Here is a 25663-nt window from a genome sequence, read left to right on the forward strand (position 1 = left end):
TTACCACATAAAAGCTTTATTATCACACTGACATCAAGCTTACAAATGTGTATTCACGATTCAGCACTGCCAGGAGAACACGTTGCCGCAGTCAGTACAGTATATATATAACTTAATTTAATATCTTTATTTGGCAGGACTTTACAAGTAAGCAGGAACAAACATGGAGTGTGAGTGGAAGGTGAGCAGGTGGGAGCGGGATGCTTTGAAAGCAACACTGGTATACAACAGTGGCGGCCATTCAACATATTTTTTGCAAGTGCACGTCCAGCATCCAGCAAGCACAAACACAAGCTGGAATGGTCAGGGAATGACTTTGTACGCATTTCTTATACATTCCTTTCAACTCTGTCTCACTGCAAGGTTAATTTATAATACTTAACTTTCTCTTCATAGTAAATACAGTGTAACTTTTTTTTCATAGTGCGTTTTGTGACATATTTCTTGAGTAAACGAAACACAGAGGACAAACACAGTTTTAGATCGATATATACTGTGCTTAAAAAAAAAAGACCATTTGGTCAGCAGCCTATAGAGTTGAAGCAGGAACAAGTGGCATGGCGCTTTCAAAATAAAAGCTCGAGCCATGCAGGCGACAACGAAACGACAGATGCAAAGCGAGGCTTATATTACAGTGTCTCCAACGAATGTTTATATAGAAGCATATCTTGGCTGCCGGGCAGACACTTTTTGTGCACAATTTTGGTCAATGTAGATTTAGTCAAGCCCCTCACGGATCTCCAATGTTGCAAACAGCTTGTTCTCTTTAATTATACAATGTTTAATAACAAAAACAAACAAACAAAATCCCAAAAAGTAATGTTTTAGGAAAGCATTCTGCCCAACAGCAATGTGTTGGTTAAATGATTTGGGACTTTCTGAGGTTTTATCTGTTTTGAGAATTGCATGGCGGGACATATCAAATGCTCTAAGCGGCCATATAAGGCCCACGGGCCACAGGTTGCCCACCCCTGTCATAGCTCATTCAAAGTGCATCTCAGTAGTTCTGTTGTGCCTGTGCACACAGATGGAATCCATTGGGGAAGTTGTGGTTGTCCCACCGTGAAATGACATATGTATTCATCCTGGGTGTGTGGTTAAAACATCCACGTTATCTACGTCAGCAGACCTTCCACAATTAGGACACATGCTGATGACGACTGGAGTCAACTCAAGATGAGTTTGGCAACTGTGAAGCCACTAATATTGGCTCATTTAATTGTATTGCCTTGGGGAGAAACACTCTCAACATAGGAATCTACCTGGTAAACATAGTTCACACTAGGGATGGGCATGCATGATCAATGACACCTTTTAATTGATCCTTAAAATTCCGTGTGTGAAACAGATGAGTCGTGTCTGGAATAAAATGAGGCAAAGTGGAGTGCACTACGTGAATGTAAGCAGCAGATGTTCTGTTGATTCAGTTTGAACTATTTGGCAGTATAAAGAAGTCTCAACGAGTTAGTCGTTTAGAAAGTGCCACCTGAAGTCTTGCGTGCATTTGCCTTCGGAATTCTCTATTGCAATCTAATGTCTCAATTGCCATCAATGAGTTCGTCATCTTAATACATTTTGACAAATTTACTGTCTTGGTTAATACTTGATTGCCATCTAAAAATAAAATAGTTTTGTTTGCCATTAACAGAAAGCTAGCATGAATGAATCTGCTGTCCAGATAAGTCTGAGTCTGCCATCCAAAGAACTCTTGACAGTCATTTAAAGCCTAAGAATTTAAAGCCTAAGAATTTGAAAGTCTTAATTAGCTTGCTGTCTAAACCTGAGCAAGTTTGTAATCTCAAACAAGTATTGACTGTTGTCTAAAGAAGCCCCAGTTAAATGTATTTATTTATTTTTTAACATTGTTAATGGTCATAAATCGGTCATTAATCTCTTACATTGATAGTGGTCATAAATCTAAATTTTGCTGTCTAAATAAGTCTCATGAGTCGGCCATCTTACTAACTCTTGATGCCCTTCAAAGCATTTAAAGAAATTCCAAGTAAACTGCAGTCAAAAATCTTTAATGCCATCTAAAGAAGTCTCAACTCTGTTGATGTCAAAACCCGCCTGAAGAAATCTTCACTCCTCTCTGAAGCCTTAACGTGTTTTTAATCTACAGAAGCTTTGATTGTTATGGAAAGTCATCGAAAAGTCCTAATAAGTCTAAAGAAGTGTCAACTATCATCTTAACTCTCAATTGCCAACCCAATCTAAAGAAGCTTGGATTTGGATCTAAAGACGTCTCAATGAGTTTGCTGTCCAAAGAAGTTTAAGCGAGCCTACGATTTTAAGTCTCCAATTGTTTGCAGTCTAAATAAATCTCAACATGACTCAAGTAGTCCTGTTTGCCATCTTGACTTCAAAGGAGATTCTCCCATGTTAATAGCAAATAATCGAACAGATGCCCATCCCTAATCCATGCTTGCACATAATTTTTAGTTTATACAAACCAAAGTGATTGTTGAAAGGCAAGCCAACATTTTAAGATAAAATAGAAACACTAATATTGGTGTGAAAACAAACAAACAAATACTATGTATCACTCTGTGGCCATGGGTGTGATCACTTTGGCAGATTAAAGCTTATTTCACACTGCCACAAAAACGGAAGTTTTTCCGTCTTTTTTGCTGTCCTGTAAAAACAACACGGGGGTCATACAGATCAACTGTGGAGGCAATTTTTGTGTTTTTTCTGTAAACAATAATATTCAAAATAAAGGGATGCAATTTTAGAATGTTAAAATGATGCTTGAATGAGAGTGGAGGAAGTAACACAACAATGGAAATACTTCATGGAAAGAAACACACACTTAAACGATTCTGATAATATAAGGGTGTGGTGTTCCTGTAGTTTGCGTGTGTTCCTCTCACATGTGGCAACACCCATGTCGCCAAGGTGAGCTGTGGATGGGATGACCTCATGGGCCTGGCAGCCATGGGGATCCCCAAACAAAAACATCAACGCACTTTCGCTCACTCTCAGTCACGTATCGCCGCGCCAGGAACAAACCAGGATGGGTCGCTCTCCTTCCTTTTTTGGAAAGTGTGGAGTGTGAGATCGTTTGTTAAATCAACATGTGCAAGGATACTGGAACAATCAAACAGTGGCAGATAATTAGAATAATACATCATACAAGGCCTTCAACCAGCTGACAGTGCCCTCTGGTGGAAAAGAGCGGTGGTAGCGCTTTGCTGAGAGGAACAACAAACATCAAGAGGCTTTTTCTTAGGTGTGCTCCAGCAGCCACTTGAAGAGGGGGACGCGGTGGGACTCTCTGCCCGACTGCGACGTCTCCTCCCTGGGCTGAGGCTGAGCGTGCGGCTGGCTCTCTTCACAGTAGCGCAACAAGAAATGCAGCAGGTCTCCCACCCTGCACTTCCTCTCACGCAGCCTGTGGACCACGGCTGGCAGCTGAAACCACACCAGCAATTTCACTTCGCTAACTAAGATTCACACATTTTGTTTGTGCATGGCATTGAACTGTCATTCTCAGATGGAATATAATGGGAATAAATTAATAGGAATCAGTGAGACTCCAGTCCTCTTGGTTGCAGTAATGCACTGCTAAGGAATTTTAGCAAAATACAAAACGGTACACTCAAAATTTTTATATACGGATAACTTTTAGGCAAGTCACTGTCCATTAAAAAAGCGTGCATTTCCATATTTGGTAAATTTTACCTTTTTAAAACGTATTCAGTGCCGGCCATTTTCAGACCCTCCTTTACCCTAACGCTTGATTTAAAAATAAATAAATAAAATAAAATAAAAATACCGGGGACTGACTGACTGGACTCACAACATTTTTGGCACAGAATGTTAAAAGGTGTGGTCTTGAGTTTTGACTCAGAAATAAACACTTCATAAACACTGGATGTATACACATGAAATCTTTCTAAATTAACACCTCTGGGCATCTGTTAATGTGTGGTGAGGATTTTGTCATCAACCACCAACCCCTAGCCTGTGTTTTGCCATTTTGTTATGTTTTGCCATAAGAGGGACGTTTCTGCGCGGAAAGTCAATGTTTAACCCTCCAGCCAATCATAGAGCGGGGGGCGTGTCACTGTAGACAGACGCCATGTTGACAAGAAGAGTGGGGGTTGAGCCATGGGAGGAGTCTGTTTTGAATTGTTTGTTTACAAACACAAACGGTCAAAACTTAAGACCCCACTTTTAATCTAAAAAGTAAAACTATTTCTTCTACGTTTCTTACAAATGTTTGCTTTTTACTGGACTAAAAGAACAACCTTTACTAATTTTATTTAATTTCACATCACTGTCCACTGAAAATCGCGTATCTCCAAATTAAACTACTACAGTAATTTCTGGACTATAAGCCGCTACTTTTTTCACTTGCATTCGACCCTGCGACTAATACAAAGGTCCGGCTTATCCATCAGATCACAAGGGGCCGCACTATAAAGGAAGCGCAAGAGCGTCAGGCAGCGCAAAACAAACCAAGTGAGCCTAAATACAGTAGGAGAAACAGAACGAGAGTGAGACAATTTGCGGCCTCATTATGGAAAAGAAAGTAGTAACATTGGTAACATTAAAACACCTGCAGCTTACAGTCGGTTGCGGCTTATATGTGTAACAAACTCGAGTATTCCCCAAATTTAGCTAGCACGGCTTATAGTCAGGTGCGCCCTATAGTTCAGAAATTACTGTACAGAGTTTTTTTTTTTTTAAACATGAAAAAAAAAGAGGATTTTTTTAAATTAATGTGTTCAGTAAATACAAATGAACTTGAAGAGGCATACATTTTATTGGACATAGAATAATGTAGAGCTGGGCGATATGGTCAAAAATTAAAATATATCTTTTTTTCTACTCATTTAGGACGATTTCCATTTTAATCTAATAAACCCAACAAACATTTATTTAAAGGCTTCACTTATTCCCCGAACAAAATGTCCAGACAAAATTAATACTGATTCTAAATCAGTTTTAACATAAACTTAACAGGCATAGTTTCTGCTTCAATGCCACAATTAATTAGCTATTGTAAACCCATCTTTTAAACCACTCATCCAGCATTCTGCCACTTGTGGAAAATTGCAACTCACAATAACATCTGGATGTAACAGAACATAAGAACAACAGTAGAAGACAAAATCTGATTTCACAAATTAGCAAATTTTCAAAATGACAACTAATGGAACTAATTTGGTTTATTGCCCAGCCCTATAATAATGTTTTTAATGAGAAAAATAATCATATATATTAGTGTGGAAAAAAGATTGCTGTGTGTGGGTGCTGACACTTGCTTTGTGGTACACATTACAAAGGCAAGTGGAGTGGAATGGTCGCTTGATTGTAATCTAATAAATCAAATCGACACATCCAAGATGGTTTAGCCTTGGTGGAGGGAGGTCTGCGGTTTAGTGAAATTGGCGCTCCGATTGGAGATTGTAGAACCGAAAATCTACAAGTAATTGAGCTTTAGGAAATGCATTACCATAGGTGCATTATTTTTGCCGTGATGTTTTTTGACGGGATGGAGCGCCACAACACTGCTACTATTCTAAAAACATATCTTAGAGGGATGCATCTTTATTACCTGCTGGAGCTCCTTGTCGGGACTCAGATGGATAAGGGGCACGCCAGCGATGGAGGCCGCCGCCCACTGCAGCAAGCTCCTCAGCTGGGGATCCAGGGTCACGTGTTGAGGGTTCCATCTGAGCTCACGGCTGTCCGAGTTCAGGATAATCAACAGAGTCCTGGAGGCCTGCACTTGTGTTGTGTCCATGCACAGAGTTCCTGCAACACAGGGAAATATCACAACAGCAGTGTTATGTGAAAGTAGAGTATAAAACTAAATAAAGAGAGGTAGACCTGAAAAAATGCACCGAAAAGGCAAGGAAGAAGGCAGACTGGAACAAATGATGCATGCAACAGTGTGGAGCGATCACGTCAAAGTCGGCTCATAATGTAAAATCATCAGATTTATTGCACAGGGAACATGTTTACAATATGCAGCATGACTTGACATTTTTTATTTGAGCCCGTTTATGTGCATCTTTAGGTACTGCTGTTTTTGTACACAACAGTATTTAAATTTGCTCTATTTGAAGGACAGTCACTGTGCTTTTGAGTTTTCAGCAAAAATCTGAAATTATTTCATAGCACTTCCCAAAGACCTTGGAGACATTTTAAACATTTAGCAATGTTATATTAAAATCTTTTTCTAATCAAAACTTCTGTTTTGTTTTCAAACTGTGAATTGGGACTTTGAAAGAATAGACAGACCCCATCAATTGGGGCACACAGACATTACAATAATGCTTGAGAGGAGTGAGTGTAAATGATGAATGAACGTCAGCGTGGCTGACGAACACTTACGGGGGCGGTAAAATCCCCTGCTATGACACACTCAGACAGCACGGCAGGCTGACGTGCACAGCCTAGCTCGGAGTCAATGCGGATGTCAATGAGTGATGAGAGTAGACTAGACTCAAATTAGAAGGACTTTGCACACTCATTTATTTATCTGTTCTGCTTTTATGTGACAATGACTAACGTTTGAATCAATGAGGTGAATTAAAAGGGGAGTATAAGGACACTTACCACTGGATTCCTCTTTGACCTCTGTTTCTTTATCCTCTGTATGGTCACTGTGGGATACATCACAAGGAGAAGTGAGATTACAAATCAGTTACGATCAAGAGGTCTCTTTATGGCTGCAAAACATTTCCAGTATTTTTCCTGTTTTACCCCAGTTATGGTCATGTGTTACCTGCTCATGAGTCAGCTGGTTAACTTGCCGAGCTGATTTTAAGTGTCACTGAGTGTCATAAGTTGTGCAATGTACAGTGTAAATCAAGGAGGGTACGCCAAGTGACTGGCTGGACATATATTGGTCACTTGAATTTCTGGTGTGGCAAAAAGCCAGGTGGCTAAATAAACTATAACATTTTCCTGTTACTGCACTTCCACAATGACTACATTTTCCAAACCAGAATTTTTACTTCACTGTGCTTGCACCAATAGTACTATATTTTCCAAACGCTGATATTTTTATTGTCACGCACACACGTTTGTCTTTGTATCATCGTGGGGACATCTTATTGACATGATGCATTTCCTAGCCCCTTCCCCCTTAACCCAACCATAAGAAATGATTGCCTACCCCCATTCCTTACCCTAACCTCAACCATAACCCAATTCAAACCTAAACTCTAAAACCAAGTCTTGACCGTCAAAAAGAGGTCTGAACTTGTGGGGACCACCAATTTCAAGTCGGCCCCCACAATGGTAGTTAAACCAGGAAAAACACACGTGTATGGGCCCCACAATGTAGAAAGGACAAAGGCACACCCACACACAATCATATTAAACAGTCCAAAGAGAAAACCTGGTCGGATTTTTGCTCAAATGCACAAAATTATGTCTAACCGGATATACTGCGGCGGTTATCACTCTCATAAATCAGTCATACCAGCAAATATTTTTCAATAACTCTGTAAAAAAGAAAGAAAGAAAAAAAAAGTATTGTGCCGTTGAGCCAGTAGGAGCACATGACAATGAAATGTCTGGCCAAGCTTATTTCTTTGTCACAGATCATATTATGCACAAAACATAGTTTTTTTTCAATATGAGTTTAAAAAAAAAATTATATTGTGAATTTTCACATAGTGTAGAGATGTAGAGATTTTCAAATGTCACAATACGATAATAAAGTGAGCTTTATTATCGTATTGTGACATTTGGATATCTCTACATCCTTATACTACATCCTCTTGTAAGAAGTCTGTTTGGTAAATGGAGTTGTAATTTTGTACAGACAGGTGTGCGTGTGTGTTGTGTGTATGGTTTCTGTAGAACCAAAAAATACAAATACAAATAAAATAAACCTGACCATTTGCATGTAAAGTATTGTATTATCTGAGGTCATAATTATACAGTTATATAGTTCAAATAGTACAGGTAACCTTAACCTGAATGAACATAAATGACCGACAGTCACTAATACTCAATATTGAGGCACTTCACATCATGAACTGAGTCAATTTGTGGAGGACCTCAAACGTGTAACATTCCCCTTTATCTGGCCATTAGCGTGGGTCTTAAACGTCTGTGGCCAAAACATGCTTAATTAAAATTAAATTGCACTAATAAACTAACCACCACCAGCTGCTGGAACGCCGCAAATGAAATAGAACCTCTCCTTTTTAAATGATTGAATTAAATTATTGTTAAAATTATTTTTACATTCCTACTTCTTACTATGTGACTACACCTGCACAAAGTGGGGAAAGGTGGGATTTGGTACATAATATTTGTACCTCCTTGAGTTTATGGCACATACAAAACAAATGCTTAGATTTCTATTGTTTCTGGCATTTTTTAGCATTGACATTATTCAGCGCTGACAGTCCACAACAGTTAACACGTGGACTACGGACAGTCAAACAGCAGTGATCCAAAAATACAACAGCAGTGATCCAAAAGTACAACAGCAGTGATCCAAAAATACAGAGTGATTAAGTCATGGCTTGCAGTTGGTGCAAACAGCATTCTAATTGTTAGCCTTGATTTTCAAGCAATTACAAGACACTTCTAAAATGGCACAGTAACTACATCAATGAATGTGTTCACATGGCTGAAAGTCAACACTAACGCGCTCCGGCATTTAACATTCCCACCAGGCACTGTGGAGCTTAAATTCGTCCAAAAGTTTCATTGATTGGATATGGCTGCAGTTGCTATGACAACCCAACTGGCTTTAGTTACCAGAAGCAAATCAAGAAACATCTGGATTTAGTTTGAAGGGAAAGACATCAGTCTATAACGTCGGAAATTGCAGGGGAAAAAAAATGACGTGTAATGCCACGATGTGCGATATGTAAAAGGAAAATGGAGAAGCAAGTCTTCCTGGCGTGAGAATGTCACTGGAGAATGCAATCAAACTGTCAGCAAGTCTGTCTATAGTTTGAGATGGGGATGCACTAACGCAAAAACATTGGACTACAATTGAGATATGAGCGTTTTGAGGGGTGACCTGTCAAAAAGCCTCTTTCAAAATTGAAACGAGAATTTAAACTACATATCTCATGGCTTCTGAGGTTGCATCGGATGCATAACTTGGCTGTACGAAAAGAAATGGCGTGTAGAAGTTTAACATCCGACACTCATTCATACTGTCTTGTCTTGACAGCATTTGCCATTCTGCTTTGTGAAGGCACACAGAAACATGGCAATGTCCTGTTTCGGTATGTGAAAGATACAGGCTCAGACATCTGTTCTACTGTCATATCTTTGCTATTTTGTGTGTGAAAAGTGATAAAGAAATTACCTCAACTGACAACATGGAGAGAAGAGGGTGCAAATTACAGTAATCATAAAACTATGACAGAGACAGCATGATCCTGTGGTGAGTTGACGCTCAGCCTAATACCTCAATCCAAAGGGTGTGAGGGGTTGATGAGTATAAAAATAGGACATACTAAACCAAAAAATGGAAACACCCAAGAGCTATTTTGGTGTTGTCTACAAACATCATCAAAACACCAAACGAGGGATTCCCTTTTTGGAAGAATAATGCTGAGTTGCAGACAGATGTCAAATCTAAAGCAAAGGCCACTGAGGCTGTTAAAGCATCTGTGGGTGATTTGTTCTAATTTTTTTCCATTATTTTGCCACCGGTCTATATCTGGGGTGTGATACAGACACAGAAAAATATTTTGCTAACATTCTCCTCTAATACGGTTGTTAACCACTTTCTTGTTGATGGAGCCTGCAGGCAAAGACACAGAAGGAGGTTGCCAAAAAAAAAGATAATACGCAAACAGTGATGACACGAATAGACAAGTGGAAAGAACTAAAAATACTGTATCTGTTTATAGCTTGCTGTATTCCCAATCAAAAGAGCAGGCTGGCATTAAACATGCCATGCAAACATGACCAAACATGACCGCTATTCATAAGAGACATTCCAGGAATCTTGCTAAACTGCAATAGTTTTGTAAAGAGCAATGGTCCAAAATGTATCTTGATCATAGTGCAGGCGTGATCTGCAACCACAGGAAACGTTTGGTTGAGGTTATTGCTGCCAAAGGGTCAACCAATTATTAAATCCAAGGGGGTCACTTAAATTTTTCCACCATGTCATGTTTACGTTATTTTCAATAAAAACATGAACACATAATTCTTCGAGTAGTCGTAGATTAAGCAGACTGTTTGTTCTTGTAATTTAGATGAAGATCAGACCTTATCGTATGACCAAATTATGCAGAAATTCACATTATTTGTCCTGCCACTGGAACTATCACAGTAATATAATACAGCAAGTCACTTTGCAATTTCCACTCGTTTTTGCAGACTATCATTTCTTAATCCAAAGAACATGACCGTGTTGCATGGTTACTGACCTGTCTGAGGGTGACGATGACATGTGTTCCTCAAAGGGCTCCCCTTCCAAGCCAAGACTGCTCCAGCTGCTGCTGTTCCCATTGCTGCTAGAGAGAGGAGGTGCAGTTACGTACCACTGTCATAAAGATAAACCTCAATACGGGTTGTATTGTAGTCTTTTTTTTAATTTTTTTATCAGTATTATGTTATGATAGCAAAATTCTGAATTGCCTAGTTCAACATATGCTTATAATGTGGATATAGGTGCAATTATTAATAAAGGCAACCAAGAGGAAGCCATAAAATGTCTGTACACCTGTTTTTTTGTTTGTACACCTGTTTTATTTATTTTATCTGTGTATTTTTTAATTAATTTTAATTCTGATAGATTAAAACAAGGAAGGACGAAACAAGGGAATTATAACAAATACCTTATTTGCCAATATGAGATCAAAACGGTCCCACACAGCAGAACCCTTTTTACTTTCAGTCTCCCTATCAAAGTGGCTTAAAGGGAAGGATTGTGCTTTAAAATGATCTGCGATTCTTTTGACAGAGAAGCATCCCATTAACAGATACACTTACAGTGCCATGAACTCGACACATCGGTGTTGCACGACCCAACACTACAAAAGAGGCACAAGCTCGAGGTCAATGACTACAATCCCACTATTTACGGAGGGAAAGAACTGGGTCCGACTGGGATATACCGCCTATAAATGTTTTCCATGAAAAACAGGTTTGTTTTTAGGGAACCAACTAATAATAAAGAATACATATAAATAAATCAATGAATACAATAATAAAGTGCCAAACTGTGGAGAAGCAGGGATTCACTGTACATTGAAAATTATAGTATGCATCACGACCAGTAAAGTAAAAGAAATGTATGACCTATATTTTTAACCTGCATCAACTAATTACATATTCATCTACGTGGCTGTGTGACAGTGGATGACATGGTGGGAACTTATTCCTTTAGTTCATCTCCATGCTCCAACACCCTTTGTGGATGAATTGTATTTTCCCTTTAGCCGTTTCATCTGCTAAACGGAAATGGTCGCAACAGGCTTTTAAAGGGAGTCTAATGAATCACACATGGCGGTGCACTTTGTTCCTACAGAAACAGTGCCTGAAGAGACAACAGCACTCCTTTAAGACACACCTTTAGAAAATATTATGATACATGAACTCAGCCTCCTCGACAGTCAAGACACTGTGTTCCTTCGGTATCTTGGAAAAGGATCTCATTGTCAGGTTTGCTTCCACAGAGATATATCCACATTTTAACCCCAAAAAATTGGCAAGTTGTGTGAGAACATGTCAAAAGACAGATACTCAAGATTGACCTGATCCCAAAATGTCTCTTTGGAATTTACATTCATTGCAGTTTTCCCATCTAAAACCACATTTCCTTTGAGCTACCCAAGTGCATTACTACTTCAGCGACATGAAATCTTTTAGATCTTGGCCACATATGTTAAAATGTTCCAATGTAATTTAATAATTTAGGTTAAATAAGAGGAAATGGCACTTAAACTGCAAGGGCCAAGCAAAACTTAAACTATACGTAGCATTTTGAGTTGAACAAGGAAAATAACAGTTTTCTGTTTTGGCACAAAACAAATGCTCTTTCCACTTGAAGGTCTACTGGTGACAATATGGGGGGGGAATTGTCACAACCACCACAGAACAGCAAATTACTGCAACATAGGGAAATTATTTATCTACCTGCTTTAAAATAAATTAATTAGCAAGTATCTGATATTCAGGATGTATACCTGTCACTGAGGTGAAGGAAGCTACTGTTGTCATCTTCGAAGCTCAGGTTGGACCAGCTGCCCACACTGTCGTCCCCGACACTCAACTGCTGGGACACAGTGGGCTCCGTGACTTCCCTGCCTGGAGAGCTAAATGCAAAATATAGTCAAATTTAGAAGGCGTCAAAACATAAATGTCAAATTCACATTTTGTGTGCTTAGCAATGACGTGTTTTTTTTTTTTATCTGGACTTAATAGAATGGACTGCTATTTATAAAGCACAATTTTAGCTATAGTGCGCAAAGCGCTTTACATAGCTTCACATTCACCCATTCACACTTAAAGATGGCTAAGAGTACACCATTTTATTAATTTGGCGGACCATTGTGTGCTTGGACCATGGGAACTTTTTTGTTTTTCAATTAAAGGTGTATCCAAGGATTTTCTCGAAAAGTAGAAGCCAAACGTCTGTTTGTCATGTTTAAAAAAAAAACTGCGTATGCGGAAGACCATCCTACCAGCTCTCCTGCTCGTCCGGGGGAAACACCTCTCAAATGTCGCTAACGTGTGAGCTCATCTTCATCAGTCTCTTTAATCTTTGCAGTTGGCCTCGCTTCAAAGATGGGTGTCCTCTTGCGGCTCTTAGCTATTTTCAAAGTATGCGGTAAGCTCAGTGCAGCTGTAACGATGAATGGCTGAATCCATAGCTCAGCGGCTACATGCTACAAACACTCGAAGTTCGCATGCGCAGCTGGGAACAAGCACGCACGACATTGTTACGGCAGATTGATTGACAGGATCAAGAAACAATTGTTAAGATGATCCAACCGGAAGGCGCAGTGAAAAAAGATCCTTGAATCCACCTTTGAGTTCTGGAATAATGGATCATGAGAAAAGAAGTACTTGATAGTAGCAATGTGTCAGGAGGCTGCCATCTTGGAAATTTGTTTTTAGGTGACGTTGCTAGAATCTTTACAGTAATTTTGAGGTGCAGACTTTGAGAACACCATGGAATTTCCACATGAGCTTATTTGTGAATACTTTTAGCTGAAAACTTGTCAGCTAAACTGAGAAGGGGTTCCCTGAGTAGCAGATACAATTAAATGATCAATTTTAGCTGTGGGTATCTGTGCAACAATACCAAAGACATCCATTCATTTTCTTAACTGCTTAGTCCTCACAAGAGTTTTCATGCCAGTAATATAATGTAGAAACAAGAGATTTTTGCAAGCAGACGCGACTTGCAGCACATACCTGAACACCTGCACATTCAATTGCTACGGAACAAATGAGTAAAACAAAAACATGCATGCTCCCTTAAATTGTTGGAGTTATCCATTCAGTTTCTGTACCTCAGTAATATGCTTGTATACCTCTTCAAGAACAAAGAATGAAACCCTGTTTTAATATGGAAAATAATAAATGTGGTCCTCCTCATTGTCCCTATGAAGTGGCCAACTCAACTGCTCACTCCTTGAAGGCACCACCAAAGAAGGAAAACAAATCCAAGAGAATTTTGTGCCGATGTAGTTTGCGTTGCTTGTGGTTGTTGGTAAAAATGATCGTGTAGTCATGTAGTTTTAACCAAAGCATAGGCATACGCTATATATGAGGTGTAAGCCTAAAATGTAAAAAAGCTTAACTAAGATGCTAAGCTTTTTTTCCCTCAGAAACTGCCATTCTTAGAACAAAAACTGGGGTGAAATATTTACTATGCTTTGAGTAATATTTTGAAGAATGCCGTCATTTTGCATGCAGATGGATAGACAGACCCGATAAAACAGTTGAATCCTTCAAACCGGAACTCTGTGGCAAAACTATCACCTCTGTTATATAATCTATATAGTGTAGTGTATACTCAAGATATTCACACCTTTTGCATGATACTTCCCTTCATGAAAATAAGAATTTTCTACCATTTCTGATGTCTATTTCCCAAGATATTCTTGTGAGAGTTAGGAATGACTAGCTTTGTGGTGGCATCTTAGAGATTCAAGCAAATAACATCAGGTAGTATTAACTGTTATTGTAATCAACAGGTTTCAGCAAAATCTATCCAGTAGTTCCTAAGAAACAGTGTTACTAGTGGAATCAAGTACCAGTAATTCTATTCTACAAGATTCCTATTTTCATGGTAACCAACAATGACTGTTTCAAATTTTCCATATTTTAAAAATTACATTACAAGTCATGTTATGTCCAAATGTGAATCTCTTAGCTTCATTATTTTTCCATCCATCCATCCATCCACCATTACTTGAAAAAAAAAAAAAAAAAAAAAAAAGAAGTTAAGAAGGCGGCACGGTGGCTGACTGGTTAGCACGTCCGCCTCCCAGTGCAAAGGTTGTGAGATCAAGTCCGGGCTTCGGCCTTCCTGGGTGGAGTTTGCATGTTCTCCCCGTGCTTGCGTGGGTTTTCTCCGGGTACTCCGGTTTCCTCCCACATTCCAAAAACATGCATGGCAGGTGAATTGGACACTCCAAATTGTCCATAGGTGTGATTGTGAGTATGGTTGTTCGTCTCTGTGTGCCCTGCGATTGGCTGGCAACCAGTTCAGGGTGTACCCCGCCTACTGCCCGAAGCCAGCTGGGATAGGCTCCAGCAACCCCCGCGACCCTTGTGAGGACAAGCGGTACAGAAAATGGATGGATGGATGGAAGAAGTTAAGAAATTCAAAATTGAAATCAGAATGGCCAATTACATTAATATGTCTGTGTGTGTGTTGTTGTATTTTAAATAAATCTATTGAGAAATAATTAAGTAAAACTTTTTTTTTTTTCCTTTTCTTTTTTTTTCAGGCAGCATCACAAAAAAAGCAGTCCCCAAAAAGCCCCCCGCCCCAAAAAAATGCCCACAAGCCATTATCCATGTATTTAATTTTTTATTCTTGGTGTGCTGTTATCAGGTTGAATTGGCCATTCCAATCATACTTGGCATTTTGACGAAGTGCAATTTTGGGCAAATCTTGCCACGTTGCTATTGCTAGGGAGGTAGAACCCTCAAAAGGTTCATGAACCTTAGAACTTGAGAAATATATTGACAGGTAGAACATGCATAAAGATTTTGATGATGCAAGTCTTGTAACTTGTTTGTACCTGACACTGGCCGCTTGGCAGACGTTAAGTGCAGAGGTCATGATCTCAGCAGTGAGGCTCTCTGCATAGCTGGCTCCATCATGGCCAATGCCACTGTCTGCGTTAAGGCTTGTGTTGCTCAACTCCCGTTTTGCGTTCTCCATTGCCATAGACACCATCTGCTCTGCAAACGCTGACCTATGTTCCAGGTCAATATGGATTTTAGGAATCTCCAGCCCATGCAGGCGTTCTGGCCCGGTTTGACACTCTGGGTCCCTTCTCCTCTTCTGCAATGTAGATTGGTGATATTGACTAAGTTTGGTGCAGTAGGGACACTCCAGAGCCTGACAGTAGCGACAGGTCTTCAGTCCCAGGGCGGGGCTCGGCACCATTCCTTCAGACAGTTTTTGGGTGTGTGAGCGTCTGTCCGAGCCGGGAGTCCTCTGATGATCTTGGGATGAATGCCCAACTGAAGCCAGGCTCATCTTTAGAGTGTCATCTACTATTTTTCTTGCGTAGTGCTCAATCACCTGCATCATCCTACTGTTGTGGCCACCATCAAGCAAGCTACCCGTGCTGTGGTAATGTCTAGCCTTACTGTCCTTGGAAAGTAGAGGGCACAAGAATGAATTCCTAATGAGGTTCTCTGTCATATTTTCAAGTTTGGATTTCTTATAAAGACAAGAGTCGGTAAGAGACTTGGGGAGGCGTACAGACGATAGACGAAGTGTTCGTGTGACGTCACAGGTGATATTGTACGCTAAAGATTCTGCAAAGTTCACCAAATCAACGCAGTCCCTCTGGCCTTGTTTTTCTCTGCAACAACACTGTACATCCTCACATGAGGGACAAACCATTGGCTCCACAATGTCCTTGGTTGGTGAGGCTTCACTACCCGATGCCTTCCATTCATCTGGTAATGACTTTGAGGGACGAAGGCGGGCGCTGGAGGGTCTCTGTTTGATCCTTCGACTAGCATGAGCCAAGCCTTGTTTTATGGACCGGTAGGCCAGTCGACTAGCATACTGATCAAGGACTAACTCCCGACTGCCTCCCTCCTTTTTCAGCACCCTAATGAGGTAGCCAGCGTATTCATCTGTCACACTCTCACAGCTGGGATACGTCGAGGACAATCCTGAGCTGGAACTACTTGACATTGAGACAGGTGAGCGGAAAAGAGAGGATATGAGATTGTTCGACCATTGCTCAGCCACCCTCTCCACCCTCCAGTCCCTGTTCTGATCTGTGCCAGGAAGAGAGTGATGCTGGTGGTGATGCAAACACTCTGAGCTAAGGCAATCTACACTTCTTCTTCTGGGAGAACCATGATATGAGCACTGTTGGACTGAGCTCACCATCCTCTTTACATCATTGATTACTTCCCCAGCCACCTCCCCTGCATACACCCACAAGGTGTTCAAAGTTTGCTCTGAGAAATGAGCCACGCTGTCACCCTCTTGCTCAACGGGACCAGCGAATTCCCCAACTTCATCATCGACTCCTAGAGTGTCCATCTCTGTTGCCATTGAGACTATATGACAAGCTAATTGCTCTGCATAATGGACAGCTTCCTTGTTGGACAGTCTGCGAGATGACTGTCTCACTTCCTGGGGGAAACCTTCCGACTCGACAGATTTGTTGGTGCCACTTCTAATGGCATCTTCTGGCAATTCTTCCTCCTCTTCATCCTCATTACCATCTACCTCTTCGGAAAGTGATCTCATCAGTTTCAGCATAAACTCGGTCTTGTCTGCCTCTGGACTGTTTTCCGTAGGACCCGGATCAGTTTCAGGGTGATAGTGTGGAGTTGGAGGAGGGGTGGCTGGGGAAAATTCTTTGGCCAACTTGCTTTTTAACTTCTTGGAGAACTGTTTTATTTGTTTCTCCTTGGATACTTCACTTGGCTGCTGGGGGGTAGAGGGAGGAGTGCCGGGTGTCCGACTAGATTTTTGACCCGAGTTTGGAGTTGCGTCATCCCCAGGGTGAGCCGTCTTCTTTTGTCCACCCATCTCTGTATTTGGCACATGCAGAGTGTCCCTTTGGCTCAGGACTGTCTTTGCAAGGAAACCAGCACAGTCATCAAAACCTTTCTTCATTTTAGAAGAGCTTTCAAGCTCACAAGCTTCAGTTACTATCATGTCCACCATGTTACCAGACAAGTTTTGGAATGGTGACTTTCCAAGGGAGCACGTGGGTGTTTCAGTTTCATGGATGTAAATGTTAGTTTGCGTACATGATGTGGTATCTGGGGTAAATACTGATACTCTTTTAGGGCTGGGCTGTGAGGTGCCTGTTGGGCTGGGACCATGCTCGTCTTCAGGATCCTTTAGATAGGAGATAGCTTGGCCTGCTTGGGGCACGGGGATACAGCTGGCCATGCCTGATACAGTGAAAAGAGCTTCCTTCACTGTGCAGGGCACACTCTCCCCGGAGGTCCCCGGAACATCTGCTAAGGTGGCATTGGAAAGCTGCCGGTTAGCAAATGTGCTGCAAGTGTGAGCACTCATATTCTCTGCACTAACATAACAGATGTTGTCTGGAGAAACACTGATTGCTGCTTGGCTCGTAAAGGCAATTTCAGCCTGAGAGAGCTCGATGAACGCCTCCTGGATAACCGACTCGGACAAGTCTGAAGCATAGGAAGTAACCACCTCTTCTTCCTCCTCCTCCTCCTCTTCTTCTTCTACTTTGTGTCCCTGGCCAAAAGACCAATCACTGGGGGTTAGAGGTGTTGAAGGATGGGAGAACTGACATACCTCCATAATACCTTCAAATACCAGTTCTTCAGCTAAATCTGCTGCAAACTGTGTCACTGTGCTATGGAAAATCTGCTTTTTCACAGTCAAGAACTCTTTCAGGGCACCAGATACTGCCTCTCCAACCAGGAAGTTTGCTAACCCATTCACTGCTCGCTCCTTCAACACGTAGGCCTGTCGCATGCCAATCTCATGAAAGGCCATCTGAAATACTGAGGAGGTGAGTCTAGCAGCTAGGTGACACAAAGTGGTGGTGCAAGTAGACACGCCTTTTTGGAGGTCTCGCAAAGCACTGCCTAGGCTCATTTCAACAAGGTCAGCAGCAAACCTCTGGATACCATCCTTCAAAGACTGGGATGTCTTCTGTAGCTTGGCCACTGTTATAGTCTCCTGGATTTCTGAGAGCTTCATCGTGTAGCCTGAGGGGTTGGTAAATTCCTTCTGGCAAACACAACTGAGATTCTTGTTGTCATTAATGTCTGTAGCGGATTGGTACCCGCAGACAGATCCAAGAATTTCATTGGAGAGACTGCTGGCAAAGTCTGAGTAGGTCTTATACAAAGAGCAGAGATCTTGGGGTTTCCGTAACTCAGTATTGTTGCTCCGGTCCTCACTTCTCTTCCAGAAATATTCCAGAACCCCACTTGAATCTACCAGAGGGCTAAAGGCAGAGGAGCTGACGGGACTGAAGAGTGGACCACCATTGTCCTCTGAGGGGCTTTGTACTGGACGTGGGGAGTCAGGCATCTCAGAGGGAGGTCCGTAGGGGAAGCCTGGTTTGAGGGGAGTGGGTTTTTTCACATTCGCTGGGAGAATTGGTTGATCAAAGCAGTGGGGATACATGCCCTTTGTTGAGCAACCTTTGGAGACATATTTCAATGTCGAGCCACCAGTGCTAGATTCTGCAGCTTTCTGTGTCGCTGGAGCACTGTCATTATCCATTGGCAGCGTGAGAGTGCCATTCTCTGAATTGAAGTCTTCCAGGTCATCAAACTGGTCAAAGCTGTCAAAGAATTCACTCACTTCAGAGTCAGAGTCTTCCACCCTCTCTCTAGGACCTCCCGGCACCTGAGGGATATCCAGCTTGGCCAGCATGCTCTTCTGGTAGCCAACCTCATCCAGGAAAATGATAGGGCTTGGGCTGGAGCAGTCAGATTCTTCAGATTCACTGTTTTGAACTGTCGGCGAGGACAGACGAGCTCCTGAACTGCAGTAAGTCCACTGGGTTTCCATGTGGGAACACTTCTGCACAGTAACAGAAACCTCCGGGCCTGGCTTGTGTTTGGCTGCATATTTCTTTGAAGAAGAGCTTATTATAATGTGGGAACCTGATAGTTCCTTTCGTCTCTTGTGGGTAGGCACCGTCTGTGACGCCACATCACGTCTTTTGAAAGGCCGATAAGCTTCAGGTGTCCAAAGAGAAAGAAAACAAAGAAAAGAGAGGAAAGATGAAACAATATGACAATTATAACACAGGGTTTACAAACTATTTCCACTTAAATTAATGACACTCATAATTTTATTCCCTCAAATATGGCAATGCCTTCTTGACCACAACACAAACTATTGCCCATAGAGGAGGTCTATTTCACAAAGCAGGTTTAGTGAGAACCCTGGGTCAAGAAACCCTGAAATGTGGGAAACGCTAGTCTTCCGTTTCTGAAAGGGAGGTACAGTGGAACCTCGGAGTTCGAACGTCTTGGAACTCGTACAAATCGGACTTCGACCAAAAAATCTGAGTAAAGAATGCCTCGGGAGTTTGACCTCATTCTCGCCACCCAAGCAAACCAAGCAAAGCCGAACGTACATTGATTGGGTAGCCCAGTGAAGCCAAGCAATGCCAAATACGCATGTGCGGTAGTGGAGACGAAGCGCTGCTCATTTCCAGTCAGAGCGGGTAAATACTCCCGGAGGTGCTCCGTATATTCGCGAGTGCATTTGGATTTTTCCACGACAATTTTCTTTGACATGGGCCCAAAAAAAGGCAGCAGTGGAACCGTAAACACGGTTTCCTCTCTCAGTGTATGTCAATTCGCTGTTCAGGGTTAGTCTCTGTGTTTGTTGAACATGCTTTGTGAAATGGACCCAAGATGTGGCTTCTGTAAAACTGAAGTTAATTGTGTTGCTATTGTATGCAGCGGGGTGCATAACAAAATACAGTAAACCAAAGAAAGAGTAAAAACCCTTGAGTAATTGCCACCCCCCACACAGAAAAATCGGCAGTGTTAGATTAACACAGAGTGTTAAATGTAACACTAGAAAAGTGTTTATATGTCTATACACCAATGAGTGTAAATCTGACATTTTTCAGTGTTACTTTTTCCCAAACCTGTGCCCTTCAACTTCAACAAGATTAACTTCTTACAGCGTGATCTACTGGTGCCCATGCTTATGTCTTCATTACAATCCACCCATCCATTCAATAATTTTCTAGACCACAGGTAAGAGATGGGCAACCTAAATGATGGAGTTGGAAATAATTTTTCATCAGTGCTACTGGGGAGCGATAGGGCCATCCATTTCCTAACCAGATGTATGACAAAAATGCCATTTTAAATAAACAAACAATAAAATGTGCGCAAAATACATTCTCTTAAAATATTTCATTTTTTTATGATACATTTCTTAAATAATCTTAAATGCTCTTATCAGCAAGGTGTTTAAACCAAATAACAAAATAACCAAATTTGTGGTTATCCGCCACCACCTCGTATAAAAATTACCATTCAATAACACCACAGAGGTAACCAGCAAACCATCATCGAACAAAGGACTCATTTTGTGCATGGTTTCCCAAAAATCAACTTACTCTGAATTTGAATATTATTGAGTACTATCCTGTTTGTCCTACATGTCATTCCAAATGCGCAAAAATTTATTTAGCCTACGTACGTTGTATAATAGGACAGTATAAGACTTATACTAAGCCATGTCTGCCACCTAGGGGTGAATGGTGATATTACAACTTAAAACAATATAGTGGAACACCACTATTTGCAGGGGATAGGGAGTGAACCAGCCAGTAAATAGTGTTTAAAAAAAGAAGCATTTTTTGTAAACCCAACGCATTCTACAAAAAAAACTCCAATATACATTTTCCATGGGTGTTTTTTTCCCTTTCTTAATATGCTTAAATGTTTGAATTGAGTATTCCTCTGCAGTTGGGTAAATAAACACCCAGGGCCACTAGAGGAGGAAATTCTGCAGTCAGCTGCTGGGATCACATGCTTCTCTTTATAAAGCATATAAAGCATTAAAGCTTACAGGGGTTCTCTCCCGTTTCGTCCTCCTCAAGGTTCTCCAGCGCAGTGACAAAGTCGTCTTCGATGGACGAGATGGACTGGTTGGTGTCGTCTTCCTCCGACTGCCTCACCTCGCCCCTGTGGAGGCTTTGCAGCTCCAAAGCGTAGCGGACGCCAGTGACGTAGCACCCAAGAAGGCCTGTCAACGATGTGACGCTAGCCGGAGGTTGCCCACCACCACCAGAATTGTGGCGCAGCACACACACGGCCTTTACCCAACACTGTGTTTGAGGGTTCGAGAGGGGAAAAAACAAGTTCTTCCCAAGTTTCAAAATGGGATGGTGGAGTTTGGTTTCAGGACTATTTGTTTTCAACCTACTTGAGGCCCAGTGTCTTTGTGCTCCGTCAGTCTGGGGGAGTCTTTGAGCAGCTGAACTTCATTATTCCTCAGGCCGTGAATGTGGAAGGTCCTGAGAATCTCGCACAACCCAGCCGGAAGCGACGCCAGGGCCTAAAAGAAGGACAGAATACATAGTTGCACAATAGACCCATTGACTGTCATGTGAAAGCGATCCCCATGCATCACAGAAAGTTTCAACCAGTGGCCCACATGTGAAATTGATGCATCAGAGCCACAACAGAACTTGGTATTTTACATACAACCCAGTAAAGGCAAAATATTACCAAAATTGTGTATGTTCTACTTTTGGAACATGATCAACACGTGTGAGTGAGTGGGTATTCGAGCTATGACAAAAAATGTTCAGCGGTACATTAGCCCAATAAGTTTGGTAACAACTGCATTACCACGACCTCCTTTATCATGCATCATCTGCCACAACTATTACTGCACCAAAAGGCACAATAACTGACCATTTGGCCACAACGTGATGAGGGATTCTAGTTAAGGTAAGCCATTTTAAACTAAAAAGCAAACCTTTTACGTAGGTAGAAGCACAAGTTTAGAATCCAACCGGAACTCTTTTGCTACCGCCAATGCGATCAGGGAATGGGGGTTTTGGGTGTGAGTTCGAGCTCTACTGTCACTGGTCTCGGTTTTCCCCCAAAAAGTGTGACTTGTACTCCCGAGGATCTATGCTTTTTTCCTTCTTCATGATAAATGTTTTGACTGGTGTGACTGAGACTCCGGAACGACTTAAGGTCCGAAAAATACAGTAGATGATAGACGCGCCAGTGTCTGGTGTGATTTATGAATTAGGCCGACTTGAGAAAAAAGATGGCTTCTACAGTATAAAAGTACCTGATCCACAGCATCGTCACCTTCACTCTGAGCAGGCAGACAAACAAAATGAATCTGAAAAAGATTATAAAATGGTTCATATCATGTTATATTATTGTGCGTGTGTCTTCATGTGTATAGTTATGTATGTACTGTATGTTTGCATGCTTGCATGAGACAAACCTCTGTCACTATTGTGCTATCTATGGATGGGAGGTCCAGGTTGATATTGCAAAGATCCTTTCTGCTCCGCAAGAGGCTCTTGACAAACTGCGTTCCATTGTCACGTATCGTCTGCACATATGAGTAAATGGGCATGGCTTAGAAGTACACTGAAGCAGCAATGTTCACAATTACACCCAAAAAAAGGAGCAGCTATCAAAGTACAAAGAAAAGACACACAAACACAAAATTTGGATTTGAGGGCTCTCAAGGAAAATTTACATCAGCCTAAACCAGAAGAAAAGGTTACAGAGATTGAAAAGGTGACTAAAACCTAAGCCTGCTGGGTTTCATTAACGGATTTACCCAGAAAAAAAGAGCAGCATAAATTCTGGTCCCTCACCTCTTTTCTAACAGAAGCCCTCGACTTCATTGGGGCTCCTCGAATACGTGCACAAGCTTCCATGGCGACCAAGGGTGGGCCGCTCACCTGCAAACAGAAAGTGCCCATCCGTTTTATATGAACTTTCTTTTGCTGCGTGAAGTGTTTGTCGCTGTGCTCCATGTGTAAGTCTGAGAATTGACCACTTGCCTTTGTGTAACGATAAGGCCAACAGTGCCTCAAATGCAGGCATGAAAATGAGTCAGGGGTGAAAAAGGTGAAAAGCGCTTGGACCAAAATTTTGTCCGTTAATATTTGTTGGAAACATCTTTGCTACATTTAATGGACCATGGATGGATGTTGAAAAAACAGCATCGGAGATCGGAGATTTTATTTTAGGCAAAATCACCCAGGCCTATGTCAGGGTATGAAAAAGTGGGTTTGATTATGGCAGTGTTTTCACAGTTTTGCAATGGGGAAGACGCTGGTTTCCTCGTTGCATACAATTAAAAAAAATGCTTATTTTAACCTGCTCTCATTTCTACAAAATCAAAATGGCATGGAGTTTCTCGTCTGTTTCACACTCAACACTACTCCAGTTTTCAAATAAATCAAACGTGTATCTATATATTTGAGTGTTCTTCTTTGTTTGTTTTTGACGTGCTAAACTGTGGGTCAAATGACTAAATTGTGGGTACAGATTACTAAATACCCCTCCCTGCAATTATTATTTTTTTTATTAAGACCGATTTGAAAGATTTTAAGATAAAGATCTATGCAACTGCTAATTAAGGCCAAAGCCCATTATTATAAATATGACTACTATACAACTTCAGTGTCCCAATTCACTTGTTACTTCCATGCTGATGGGGCACACAAATCGACATGCAGGTTCTTCATTGAAATCATGTCGAAACGGTTGCAACTAATGTATTTACAGTAGTTGTATTTTTATGTAATGCACATTTTAAAAGCAGCTACATTGTTACTAAAAATGTTTCGCATATTTTTGTTTCGTATTCAAATCACACTAGTTTTTTTGTTAAACATAGTATTGCCGAAAATGCTTGAGAATACTTTATTGATACTATAACCAGGTGTGGGCAGTTGTGGTTGTCAAACACACCTGACTCAAATGATTCACATGTGTTGGAGGTGGGAAACATCAATAACATGCAGGTCTCGGCCCTCGAGGACCAGGATTGCCCACCCTAACCCTAAACACTACACAAATAGACATATTGCTGGATCTTGTGATCAGATGTGTGATAGTTTTTTTTTGTTTTTAAGACATTGATTGGTGATCCGACCCAAAAATCTTGATCATGTAAAGTCTAAAATCAAATAAAATTATATTTTATAGGGTCTCTATGGCACAATTTTTCTCAAATTGTGGGTGGGTGTGGGTGTCCCCCCCGTTCACTATATACACTAATATAAACACACTTAGGGAGGAAGAGGATTTTAAAAATAATTTGGCTAAATCTTGCCACACTGACTGCGATACCCTGCTTACTGTTTTGTTTTTTGACCAGGGCGTCATTGGAAAAAAAGCATTCTCTAAGTTAACCCTCCCCACATAAATTGAACTGAAATACATGTTCTATTATTGAATAAGCTTCTATTAAATACAAAAAGGGAGAATAGCTACTTACACCGTGGCCTGACATTGACTGTGGATGCTGATATTGTTATGCTATCGCTGAAACAATAACACTAGCACGAGTATTGCTAAATAGTTGCCATTGATCAGATGCACTTGATGAACCACATTTTTAAAATACTGTATAAGGGGGCTATCTTGTTAGTTGACAAGCTGTCAATCAAGTGAGCTAGCAGGGATAATAATAGGCCGCAGTTAGCGAACGGAGTGATGTCACCCAAACGCCGCAACTAGCAACTGGTAAGCAGACTAACGTCACTGTACACGTGCCCCCAAAGACGTCAAGTGTGGAAAAACATCGCCATTGTCATGTTAACGTATAGTTTACCTCTGCTGCTTGGTGATGTTGTTGGATTTCAAGCAGCGCCGACAAGAACCACTGTGCATCATTTGCGAACAGAAAACGAATTCGGTAATTTTGAACACTTCCCCCTGAATGCGAACACTAACGAAATAGTGGGCTATTTCGTCCCCGTAGTTCCCCCTCACGAGACCTGTGAAATTATTTTATCATCGTAAAGGAACGCAAAGTCAAACCGCAATAAAAAATTGGAAACGTGACAGCGACGTTTTCAACATGATGCAAGGAAAGTCAATAGGTTTTCACATTTACCGACTTTAGTAAACGCAACCCAACTCCCATTCTCCCAAGACAGTACCGTCTGAAAACAAGAGTTGTCTGAGGCATTATCAATCAAAGGCTGAGAAACAGAGCAATGAAAAAGCACAGTATACACATGGAGCATAACGTTAGCTTGATCATTCAAAATGAATTATTTTACATGTTTTACACGTATTTTTTTAAATACAGTATTAGTCTATCTATCTCATTAAACAATTGATTAATTGATTTATTTGTATTTTGCATTCATTAAATCATTTATCTATTATAATTAAATTGTTTCAAAATATAATTATTATGTTTTTATAAAATAAAAAAACATCGAATCGTTTTCCATACACAATATTGTTGTTTTTACTATTATTATTATTATTAGTAGTAGTAGTAGTATTTTTTTTAATCAAT

General features: G+C 41.0%; 1 protein-coding gene across 4 annotated transcripts; it reads right to left on the reverse strand.

The window, feature by feature from the left end:
• Positions 1-25130, reverse strand: akap11 (A kinase (PRKA) anchor protein 11). 4 transcript variants are annotated; one of them, XM_086090792.1, is made up of 12 exons: positions 24965-25126; positions 22995-23081; positions 22613-22723; positions 22451-22504; positions 21569-21700; positions 21212-21470; positions 15213-19350; positions 12138-12266; positions 10377-10463; positions 6574-6620; positions 5567-5766; positions 1-3414 (listed from the first exon to the last, which is right to left on the reverse strand). In XM_086090792.1, exons 2-12 carry the CDS (start codon positions 23055-23057, stop codon positions 3229-3231), a joined length of 5406 nt encoding a protein of 1801 aa, XP_085946918.1. In that variant the 5' UTR covers positions 23058-23081; positions 24965-25126; the 3' UTR covers positions 1-3228. The 4 variants fall into 4 exon arrangements, 3 of the variants coding, with proteins under 3 accessions (XP_085946918.1, XP_085946919.1, XP_085946920.1); XM_086090793.1 differs by having other exon boundaries at positions 10377-10460; positions 24965-25124; XR_015096643.1 differs by lacking the exons at positions 1-3414; positions 5567-5766; positions 6574-6620; positions 10377-10463 and having other exon boundaries at positions 12636-19350; positions 24965-25130.
• Between the last annotated feature and the right edge of the window lie 533 nt (positions 25131-25663).

This window comes from Leptonotus elevatus, chromosome 12, assembly GCF_054856555.1.
Source record: "Leptonotus elevatus isolate MCC_2025b chromosome 12, RoL_Lele_1.0, whole genome shotgun sequence".
NCBI classification, from domain to species: Eukaryota; Metazoa; Chordata; class Actinopteri; order Syngnathiformes; family Syngnathidae; genus Leptonotus; species Leptonotus elevatus.

What these genes read in the sequence shown, in the direction of transcription:
- akap11 (XM_086090792.1), bottom strand. Translation starts at nt 23,057, where the DNA reads ATGGAAGCTTGTGCACGTATTCGAGGAGCCCCAATGAAGTCGAGGGCT. An exon ending in GTGACGATGCTGTGGATCAG is followed by an intron (nt 21,701 to 22,450) that starts GTACTTTTATAC and finishes TCCTTCTTTTAG; the next exon opens with GCCCTGGCGTCGCTTCCGGC. An exon ending in TCATCGTCACCCTCAGACAG is followed by an intron (nt 6,621 to 10,376) that starts GTCAGTAACCAT and finishes TGTATCCCACAG; the next exon opens with TGACCATACAGAGGATAAAG.